This window comes from Peromyscus eremicus, chromosome 1 (assembly GCF_949786415.1).
Source record: "Peromyscus eremicus chromosome 1, PerEre_H2_v1, whole genome shotgun sequence".
In the NCBI taxonomy this organism is placed as follows: Eukaryota; Metazoa; Chordata; class Mammalia; order Rodentia; family Cricetidae; genus Peromyscus; species Peromyscus eremicus.
Window position 1 is genome coordinate 113,521,540 of NC_081416.1, and position 12,425 is coordinate 113,533,964.

Consider the following 12,425-nt stretch of genomic DNA (forward strand, 5'->3'; position numbering starts at 1 on the left):
GCCATCCTGATATCCAGCAAAATAGACTTCAAACTAAAATCAATCAAAAGAGATCAAGAAGGGCATTACATACTCATCACAGGAAAGATCCACCAAGATGAAGTCTCAATTCTGAACATTTATGCCCCAAACACAAGGGCACCCACATATGTAAAAGAAACATTATTAAAGCTTAAATCACATATAAAACCCCACACATTAATAGTGGGAGACCTCAACACCCCACTTTCACCACTGGACAGATCCCCCAAATCGAAACTTAACAGAGAAATAAAGGACTTAACTGATGTCATAACTCAAATGGACTTAATCGACATCTACAGAACATTCCATCCTAACAAAAAAGAATATACCTTCTTCTCAGCACCCCATGGAACCTTCTCTAAAATCGACCACATACTTGGTCACAAAACAAATCTAAACAGATACAAAACAATTAGAATAACCTCCTGTGTTCTATCAGACCACCATGGTCTAAAGTTGGATTTCAACAGCAACAAAAACTACAGAAAACCTGCAATCTCATGGAAACTGAACAATACCCACCTGAATCACCAATGGGTTAAGGAAGAAATAAAGAAAGAAGTTAAAGACTTCCTAGAGATCAACGAAAATGAAGACACCACATATCCAAACCTATGGGACACTATGAAAGCAGTACTAAGAGGGAAATTCATAGCACTAAACGCCCACATAAATAAGCTGGAGAAATCTCACACTAGTGACTTAACAGCACACCTGAAAGTTCTAGAACAGGAAGAAGCAAAGTCTCCCAGGAAAAATAGATGCCAGGAAATTATCAAAGTGAGAGCTGAAATCAATAAAATAGAAACAAAGAGAACAATACAAAAAATTAATGAAACAAAGAGTTGGTTCTTTGAGAAAATCAACAAGATAGACAAGCCCTTATCCAAACTAACCAAAAGACAGAGAGAGCATCCAAATCAACAAAATCAGAAATGAAAAGGGGGACATAACAACAGACATTGAGGAAATCCAGAGAATCATCAGGTCATACTTCAAAAACCTCTATTCCACAAAACTGGAAAACCTAAAAGAAATGGATAATTTTCTGGATAGGTACCACATACCTAAATTAAATCAAGACCAGATAAACTATTTAAATAGTCCAATAACCCCTAACGAAATAGAAACAGTCATTAAAAGTCTCCCAACCAAAAAAAGCCCAGGACCAGATGGTTTCAGTGCAGAAAAATAAAATATAATTATGAAGAGACAAGGAGAGACTGGAATAGATTGATTAAATGAGGAAGGGAATGAATGAGAGGAAAAATAGGGAGGGGCAACTAACGTTAAGGGTTATATGGAAACCTACTACTGCATAAGCTACCTAAAATACATACATATATGAAAGAAATGTAAATAGAGTCACTAAATAACACAGGAAGACAGTGTCCCAACTAGACATCTTTCACCACCAAGCAAAATCTCTAGTGGCACTGAGTAGCTGGCCAAAGGGGCCTCATGAAAACCCAAAAAGATCTCAAGCTATTTCCAAGACCCTTGGCTGATAATAAGATCCTATTGCTGAAGACTATACTTACATATCTCCCTGAACATGGAGAAGTCAAGATCTTGCTGACCTAGAGACTTCACCCCTGTTGATTAGAGGTGATAGTACTGAAACTCTGTGTGCTACCAGAAGACAAAGTTACCACCAACTCTGATACAAACCCTGCTATCTACAATGGTGACCTGCTTGCATAATATATCTATGAAATAATGGCACAAACATTTTGGAATAACCAACCACTACCAGATTGGATTTAAGACCCATTCCATGAGGTTGAACCTGTGAATGACACTGCTAGAATAGCCACGAACTCTTGACTTGATATGCCATGGTCTTAGAGGAAAACCGAATGCTATTTTTCTGCTGAAGTAACATAGTAAACACTGTTTTCTAGTGACATTCTGCTATAGCCATAAGTTGATGCCTCATTCATCCATCATCAGAGTATCCTCTACTTTCAAGAACTAACACAGAACCACAACTGAACAATGTGCAGACAGAGATTTTTGAAACATTCATTCCTAAATGGGATGTATTCATCAGACCCCTCCCCTCTGGGGCCTCAGGAAGCTATGCAAAAGAGACAGCAGAAAGACTGTAAGAGCCAGAGAAGGTAGATGGCTCCAAGGAAACAATCTCCCATACACAACAGAACTGGTACACATATGAATTCAAAGACTGTGGTAGCATGCACGAGGTCTATACATATTCAAGCCGGACTGTATCCTAGTACTGAGAGGAAGAACTGTATATAGGCTCCCACTGCTAAGCAAGAAGATATCTATAACTGACACCCACTTTCAAAGGAAAAAAATAGTTTAGTCCAATGGAATCTTACTGAGTATATTAATCACAATTAAGAGTAGGCCTCATACCCAGCAGTAGACTGCCAACACAAACACACACAATGGTATTTTTGTAGATTTTTTGTCTCACACTTTTGTTTGGGCTTTGTGTGTGTGTGTGTGTGTGTATGTGTGTGTGTGTGTGTATTTCTTGTGGGTTTCTTATTCTGATTTGTTTGGGGATTTTGCTGCTTTGCCTCTTTGTTTCTTGCTAGAGAGAGAGAAAATTGGCCAGGGAAATGAATATGATCAAAATATATTGTGTCCTTCCCCTGGATCCATCCTGTTGAGTCTCCCTGACCTCCATATTCAGGTCTTCTCCCCATTATACTAGATCTTGTCAGTCTCAAATTAAGTACCCATATCTAGTTTAGGCACTCCTGACTCTGCCACAGCCAATTCCTAGGCTTCTGGCAGGAAATGTATTACCTGAACTACCCAGAGTTTCTTTCTGCACCACATCCAACCTCTCCAGTGATCCAGATCTCCAAAATCCTTCTCCAGAATCTAGCCCATTGAGTCTTCCTGAACCACCCAATCTATGCCTTTTCCTCAACTCACCCAGTGTTGGTAGCCCAGGTCTAAAATCAAGTACCATGACATTGTCTGGTGATTCTGGCCTGCTCTGTAAACAATTTTAAGGTCTTCCAGGACCTGTCCTTCTGCCATCACCACAGCAACTTCTATACCACATTCAACTCTCCACTGACCAGATGTCCCACATCCTTCTCTAGAATCTACTCTGGTATGTCTTCCTGGCCCTCACCCCCAGATCTTCCTCCTGACTGGCCAGATCTAGTCTCAGTCCCACAAGCAGTGCCCCAGCGTAGTCTGGCATCACCTGCCTGTGCCACAACAAATCTATGGGTTTCTGTCAGGACTCTTTCTACCCATACCCCAACCTACAGGCCCCTCCAACACTGTATTTAACCTTACCACCCAGAAAAATGTACACATACATTCCAAGATTAGATAAGGAGTCAACCTGTATACCAACCCAGTACTCTCTGTCTACCTGATTTCATTTCATGTAAGTCATATCCTAACTCTAGGCCCAAGCTTCCCATACTTTCTATCATCTGCCCCAATATATTCTGTCTATATTAGAATTGGAACTTATAAAAGAAAGTCACATTCCCAAATCCTATAGCAGAAGTACCAATATGAAAGACAAAGCCAGTATCTTCTGTCAAAAACCTACCAGAAATTTTTCCTGTAGAAATTTTTCCAATGAGAATTACCTAGATGAACCCCAGGACACAGAATTTAAATGAACAATCATAAACTTTATCAGTGAATTCGAGGAGTTTAGAGTAGACACAAAGAAACAGCTCAGTAAAATTAAAGAGAAAGAACTTGAGAATAAACAGTTGATGCCCAAGAAAACAAAACTATAAGGATGATGAACTGATGAAGACAATCTAAGACATAAAAACAGAATTCAAGAAACAGAAGAAAGAAACATTTAAGGGACTGAAGCTGAAATGGAGATTTAATTAAAAACCCAATAACTCAATTAGAAAAATCAAAGGAAAGTTGAACAGATAGATTGAATAATGATAAAAATAGAATATTAGGATTTGAAGACTACGTGGAGGATCTAGATCAAATACACAAAGAAGATGAAAAAAATTAAACACAGGAAAAGAACAAACAAAAAATGTAGTAAAACATGAAAAAACATAACTTTACCAGCTGGTTTTAGGTGTCAACTTGACACAAATTAGAGTCCTCAGAGGAAGGAGCCTCAGTTGAGGAAACACCTCAATGAGATCCAACAGTAAGACATTTTCTCAATTAGTGATCAATGAAGGAGGACTCAGCTCATGGTGGGTGGTACCATCACTGGGCTGCTGTTCCTGGATTGTATAAGAAGGTGGGCTGAGCAAGTCTGGGGAAGCAAGCCAGTAAGCAGCTCCCCTCCAAAGTCTTTACATAAGCTCCTGCTTCAGGGATCCTGCCCTATTCTGAGTTCCTATCCTGACTTCCTTTAGTGATGAACAGCAATTCTGAAGTATAAGCCTAATAAACCCTTTACTACCCAACTTGCTCTTTGGTCATGAAGTTTTGTCACAGCAGTAGAAACCCTAGCTAAAACAATAACCTAGAACTTCAGGCATAGATGAAAGAAAAAAATCCCAAGTCAATGGCATAGACAAGATCTTCAACAAGAATCAGAGAAAACATTCCAAAACCAAGCAGAGACACACCCATACAAATACAAGGAGCACATGGAAGACCAAATAGATAAAATAAAATAAAAAATCTATGTGGCATGTCAGAGTAAAAATATAAAGTATACAGAACAAATAGAGTTTATTGAAATCTTCAAAAGAAAAATTATAAGTCATATATAGAGGAAAACACATAATAATAAGAGGTAATTCCTCAATGGAAATGTTTAAAGCCAGAAGAGTATGGAACAATGCATTTCCCTGAGTCCTAAAAGACTGTGACAGCCAGACTATACTAATATACACAGCAAAACTATCTGCCATAGTTAAATGAAAGGGAAACAGTATTAACAGCCTTTAAAAATTTATATCCTCCTGGTAGTTGTGATGTTTAATCCTACACTCAAGAGGCAGAGGAAGGCAGGTCTCTATGAGTCCAAGATGAGCCTAGACTACAGAGTGAGTTCCAAGACAGCCAGGGCTACACAGAGAAACTCTGTCTTGAAAAAACTTACATTTAGCAAACCAAACCAAAAGAAAATACAGGAAGCACTTTTTGGGCTGAAGAAAGGAAAGAGCATAGCCAAGAGACTGTGCAAAAAAATACAAAACCATAATGATTAAAATACAAAGTACCACTGAGAACACAAACACCACCACTGAAAATCAACAATACAATAACCACAATTAACACACACATTTCAATAGTAACTTTAAATAACAATGGCTCCAATTCTCCAATCAATGAACATACTGTGGCTAAACAGATCAAGAGAGAAAATTCATCTATCTGTAGTCTATAGGAAACATCTCAGATTTAAGGATAGACCCCACCCTAGAGTAGGGTTTGAATAAAAGTATTCCATTCAGAGTACCAGAAAACAAGCAGGGGATACTACACTAGTATCTGAGAAAGCAGAATTCAAACTTAAACTAATCAAAGAGGGACATGTCATTTTAATAAAGGGACCCATTAACCAAGAAGACATTAGTATCCTAAGCATTGATGCACCTAACTCTGGAGCACTCAGTTTCATAAAACATCAGCTACTGAATTTAAAGACACAGATTACCATAGAAAGTGATTTCAATACTTCATTCTTTCCAAGAGGCAGATCATCTGAACAAAATAAGCAGAGAAACATCAGAATTAAATGACATCATACTAACAGACTTAGCAGAAATCTGTAGAACAGTCAACACAAACACCAAAGTATATTTATTCTACAGAGCAACACAGGAAGGCTGAGTCAGGAGTTGCCAGCCAGACACAGTTTTTTTCAAAATATGAAATAGATTTTGGAATGTATTTTCATGCTCCTTCTAGGTGTAGCAGATAGGAATGAGTTTGCTCAGATTACTTATTATTGCTTGAGATAATCATTCAATTAAATATTTAAAATATCCTTTATATGCCGCTAAGGAAAAAACATGTTTTTGCCACATGCAGCTTTTCCATGTGATTGTACGTGGCTTGAATATGACAACTTTACTTATGTGGTTTTTCTTTAACCCTCAGAATATAAATTGTCTGATACTATGAGCAAAGTTGACTGTTGTATGAGGCTTTAGCCTGCTTCATTTATCAGGTCCATTCTCCCAGATCCCACCATCTTTAGAGTGGTGACATAGACCACTGATACTTAGAGTTATCCTTCAACCTTGTTTGTTGGTACTATTTATCTATTTATTTATTTATTTATTTATTTATTTATTTATTTATTTATTTATTTATTTATTTGGTGTGGATTTTCTCCATCTCTTTTGATGTACTGGCCTGATATTATTTATTCCTTGTATTTTCTCAAGTTTAATTATCATCTCATATTGAAGTTTTCCTTCTAATAGCTGGATTTGTAGATAGATACTACTTAAATTGTGCTTTACTATGGAATACTCCTTTTTCTCTATCTAATGTGATTGAAAGTTTTGCTAGGTATTATAGTTTGGACTGGCATCTGTGGTCTCTTCAAGTTTATAGAACATCTGTCCAGGCCCTTCTGGATTTTAGAGTCTCCACTGAGAATCATGTATTATTTGAATAGGTCTGCTTTTATATGTTACTTGGTCTCTTTTCCTTGCAGCTTTTAATGTTCTCTTTGTTCTGCATGAATAGTGTTTTGATTATTATGTGTTGTGGGAAATTTATTTTCTGATCCATTCTATTGGTTATTCTGTATGCTTCTTATACCTCAATACCTTCTTTAGGCTAAAGAAATTTTCTATGACTTTTGTCAAAGTCATTTTCTCTGCCTTTGATCTGGGTTTCCTCTTCCTCTATCCCTATTATTCTTAGATTATGTCTTCTTACAGTGTTCCAGATTTCCTAAATGTTTTGTGCATGGGTTTCTTTAGATTTAACATTTTCCTTAACAGAGGTGTCTATTTCTTTTATGTAATAGTCAATGCCTGGGATTCTTTCTTCTATGTCTTGTATTCTATTGGTGAGACTTTCCTCTGAGTTTTCTATTCAAGTTCTCAAATTTTTCATTTCCACATTTCTCTCAGTTTGGATTTTCTTTATTGATTACATTTATATTTTCAGGTCTTCAATTGTTCTGTTCATTACACACACACACACACACACACACACACACACACACACACACACACACATACACACACAGAGAGAGAGTTGTGTTTTTATAGATTTCTTGATGATATTCACAATAGCTATTTGGAAGTACTTATCTTGTGCTTCTGATGAATTGTATTTCTCAGGATGTGTGTGTGTGTGTGTGTGTGTGTGTGTGTGTGTGTGTGTGTGTGTGTGTCTGGGTTCTCATGGAGACATATCATCCTGGCTGGTATTAACTGTGATTTTACACTGGCATCTAGGCATCTGGGATTGGGAAATTGCAATTTTAGTTGTTGATATTTGGTCTTGTCCTTTTGGAGTGAGTTTCCCATTCCTTGGTTTATATTTTCTTCTCTAGATCTTAGGAGAGTGTGGCAGCTGTGGATTACCTCATAAGGAGTGTCTGAGATCCTGCCAGGTGTGACCACTAGGGTAGAACTTGTTTCTAGGTATTGGGAGCTGAGAGAAATAGGGATTTGCTGGAAGTGTGGAAGGAGAGATACAAAAGGTAGGAATGTCCCTAGGGAATGGAGGAAGAAAAGGAATACAAGCCCCTGAAGGTAGTCTGGTACAGGGCTGGGGATGAAACTGGGGAGTTGGAATTGGAGGATGGGAGGAGAATGAAGATTACCTACTCAATTCCCTGGTGGGCACTTCTAGTGGGCTTCCAGGGTGAGCATCCTTCACATGTTGGTGGTTGACATTAAGGGATGGTGTACTAGATAAGTTTATGTCACCTTGACACAGGTTTGAGTCATCTAAGAGTAGGAAACCATAACTGAAAAAATGCCTCTATAACAGATTTCTTTCTTTTCTTTTCTTTTAATTATGAAAGTTTGGCCTTTAGCTTAGGTTTGTTCCCAACTAGTTCTTATTATTTTCTTAATTAATGACTGTTGTGGGAGAGCCCAGCCCTGGCCTGGTGGTCTTGGGTTCTGTAAGAAACCAGGCTGAGCAAGCCATGGGGAGAAAGTCAGTATGTAGCACCCCTCTATGGTCTCTGCATCAGCTCCTGAGTCCAACTTCCTGCCCTGTTTGAGTTTCTGTCCTGACTTTTCTCAATGAAATGTGTGTTTAACAAATGAATAGTAAAGATTCATTGACATAAATATATCATGGAATGGATTCTGCTTTAAACATAGAAATATCATTTGTGACAGCACGAATGGATGCATGTGATTAAGCTCAATGAAATAATATGATCACAAAGGGATCAATACTGAAAGCTATAACTTACATACAGAATTAGAGAAAATTGAGCTAAAGAGAAAAATGGTCATTATAAAAAGGAAAGAGTGTGGAGACAACAGGAAATTGGTGACATGAGAGCATAGATATTCATGTTCTCAGGAGAAACAATATTTTTCTTCAATAAGATTTATTTCAAAGTATGTTCAGTACAGCACATAACAATATATGTATATCTCTTAGTTTAAAACATGTAGATCTCAAGAGTTCTCACTAGGAAAATGTTGTACTTCAGATGAGAAACATGTTGATTAGCTTTATTTAATTATATGGAGAGTGTTCATGAACAATAACACTATGTTGTCTCCCTTAAATATTTATAATTGTCAATTAAAATAAAAGTAGAACATTTTTCAAATGAATAGATGTAGATTACAAACTCAAATAAAGAGGAACAGATAAAACAGACACATGTAAATACAACTGTAGTCATGTATGTGCATATACATGTGGGTATAGATAAAGCAGCAATATATTTAAAGTTATTTCAGATAGCCTGCTAAATATAATCAAAATTTTTAATATTGGATTACAATTTTTTGCTTCTAGGGCTAGACAGATGGTTAAAGAACATTTGTTGTCCTCACAAAGGATGCAACTTCAGTTCCCAGCATCCACATGGCAGTTCACAAACATCTGTAACTCCAGGTCCAGGAAATCCAACATCCCCTTAGAGTATCCACAGGTACCAAGAACGCGAGTGGTGTGCATACTCATGTGCAGGGAAAACAATCATGAAAATAGCGACAAAATAAATAAATCTTTAAAAAACAAATTTTCATTTCCAGTATATTCAGATGTGTGCACACTTATATTTGAAGTTACATGTATATATCAATTCCTGTCTGTGCACGTGTTCTATTTTATTATGTGCTCCTATACATTTGTTCTAAGGAGAATGTGAGTAATTCTTACCTCATGCTTTCTGTGAACAGATCCTAAGATGTAAAACTTTTCTGAGTGCTGCTTTGACTTCTGTGTTTCTCAGGCTGTAGATAATAGGGTTTAACATCGGGGTAATGACACCATACAGCATAGAGATGAGTCTGTCTCTAGCAGGAGAGTGTTGACTGGAGGAGGGGCGGATGTAGGTAAATATTGTTGTGCCATAGAACAAGAAGACTACAAGAAGATGGGAAGCACATGTGGAGAAAGCTTTGCGCTTCCCTTCCACTGACTGGATCTTTAGGATGGTGGAGACGATGTATATATAGGAGATCAAAGTAATTAGAAAAGCACCAACCCCAAAGATACTGCCCATCAATAAAATCAGCAGTTCTGCTATGAAGGTGGATGAGCACGACAGGGCCACCACAGGTGGGATATCACAGTAGTACTGGTTAACTCGGTTGGACTTGCAGAAAGATAAGCTGAAGGTTGCCATTGTATGCATGAATGAATTGAGAAACCCAGCTGCCCAGGTCCCAAACAACAGCTGCACACAGCGAACCTTGGTCATGATGAGAGAGTAACGCAGAGGGAAGCATATGGCCACATACCGATCATAAGCCATCACAGCCAGCAAGAAAACTTCAGTCCCAGCTAGGGCCACCAGGAAATAGAGCTGCAAAGCACACCCAACAAAGGAAATGCTGTGATCCTCAGTCAAGAGATTCTTGAGCATCTTGGGGACAGTAGCTGATGGGCAGAATATGTCTAGCAAGGACAGATTTGCCAACAGGTAATACATGGGATTTTGAAGCTTTCTCTCAGTCACTATGGCCAAGAGGATGGCCCCGTTTCCCAGCAAAGTGATCTGATAGATGATGACAAAGGCCACGAAGAGGGGGTAACGCACCTCAGGGAGGTCAGAGAGCCCTATGAGGATGAACTGAGTCACTGTGGTAAGATTGTAGACATCCATCTTCTCTCTCTGAAAGGATGTTTCTAAGGGAAATGAAATCAAAGAATGCAGATTGGAGTGACAAGGCAGAGAGCTCTGGGACAAAGGAAATATCAGGCTACTGGTGAATTATGATTATGTACACAATACTTCAGTTATGGATTTGAGTTCTTAAAACTTCTGCCCTAAGTGTTTGTGTAGTCATACTATTTCTTGAAATACTCATCTTCTGCTCCTTATCTTTAGAAAATCCCCTGAGACACTAATGAGAACTTGAAAGTATATCTTCTTTATAGTCATTAGCAACCTTTAATTATGTGATTTTATTCATGAAAGTTAATGGATTTCTAACATCTCCATAGACATTGGCTTCATTTAGTCTTCTCTTAATATCCATAATTTTATGTAAACTTTCTAATTAAATTAATAGAACTTAAAATATGTAGTTCATGTATTTATTATGTATTTCATTTATTTTATGTAATTATTATAATATATAAAGATTCCCTGATACATGAAAATTAATAAATGTTAGGAATTAGTAGATGTGTGGGAAATCAAGTCAATAATAGGGTAAAAAATGTACATGAATGACATTTTAGCTCCTCAAACCGAGTATCTATACTTAGAAGAATAAATACAGAAATGTTCTTATGACTTTGAAACCATATTAGCATTTAACTTAATTGGATACATAATAACTACACTAAGCCAACTGTCTGGAAGAATCTAGCTGAACACATGGAAATCCACATTTTTGTCACTTTGAAAACAGTTTTTCCTTTTGTTTTAACCAGCTTTTTCATGAGAATTTGAAAATTCTCATGAAAAACCTGGTTAAAATAAAACAAAAAGGAACATTCTACTACCCTATGCAATTTTTTTACATAAAAACAATAAATATTTTCTTTGGTCAATTAAAATGAATACGGCAAATAATGCAAGTTATACATAATTATTTTTAGTCACAAGTAGAATGAAAGTCTTCCCATCACTTTTTCCTAGGTAAGATACAAATAAGGAGTATTAAGATTCCTGAGTGTGCCTGATAAAGTGGTTATTGTGGTGTGGGGCTTTTAATTCCTATATTAAGAGGCTAAGAGAAGAGAATTTTATATTTGAGGCCACCCTAAACTGCAAAGCAAGACCCTGCTTCAAATCAAAGGGAAAGAAGAGAGCAAGCCCTGAAGGAGTGACATTTTTCTCTTCTGAAGCAACAGCAGTTATGGAAAATTTTTGAAAAAATGATCTTTGACTAATGTTCTCTTCAAATCATAAAATATAACAAAGAAATTTACTATAAAGATAAAAGAGATGTGTATATCATTATTTAATTGAAGGATAGTTAATGAGTGAATAGCAATGACTAAAACAAAACTATGTCATATCAGTTCTTAAGCTCTCAAATGCTCACAGTCTTGCAGGAATGTTAAACTGTTGACAAACATATGTAGTCTTTGAAAACAGCAAAGTAGATGTAAGTATACAAATATGACACCTTTTTCACAAGAGCAATGTCTTCAGAGAGTAAATTCTAGTTTCTATAATTAATTACCTTTATTTTCACTCACACAAAATTGACCCTTTAAAAAAGGACTGTAGTAATTCACCAATAACATTCTGATTAATAAACATACCCTGTTTGTCCCCAAATTATATGACTAATATATGCCCATAATAACTGAAAGCACATTGTTCCTACATTTTATACTTCACTTTTGAAAGTATTCAATGAAACACATGGCCATGATAGATACAGTATGGAACTTGTTCATGGGGAGAGGGTGCTTGTATTCATCTCAACAATATCCTCTTCCAAATTAAAACATAAATAAATATTAAGCATTTTTTAATGAACTAGAAGAAGAAGAGTGATATGTTGTCCATCATATAGTTCTCAGGAAGAGTTTATGTAACATGCAATGTACAGATGAATAATTTTTAGACTAGAGATTCTGGGAAGCACTTATGAAATTCAACCTATGTGTTTTGATTGGTTCTTAGTATAACGTGTAATTATAAATGAGAATTTATATATATATATATGATATATATATATATATATATCACTAGCCATCTGTTAGAAATATGCCAGAATTCATGCTTTCTTACTATCAATCTCTCTTACCATTTTTAACGTAGTAAATGCCAAATACATGAAGCTTTTCTCTTCAGAAAATATTCAAATTTCTGCTCTATACAG

The 12,425-nt window shown here is 36.6% G+C and overlaps 1 protein-coding gene across 1 annotated transcript in view; it reads right to left on the bottom strand.

The window, feature by feature from the left end:
• Positions 1-11,521, bottom strand: part of LOC131917766 (olfactory receptor 5V1-like) — a 26,660-nt gene extending 15,139 nt beyond the window's left edge. Inside the window, exon 1 of the mRNA XM_059271845.1 lies at positions 9,295-11,521. Coding sequence (XP_059127828.1) covers positions 9,296-10,243 — 948 coding nt within the window. The 5' untranslated portion in view covers positions 10,244-11,521 and the 3' untranslated portion in view covers position 9,295. The remainder of the gene's footprint in view (positions 1-9,294) is intronic.
• Between the last annotated feature and the right edge of the window lie 904 nt (positions 11,522-12,425).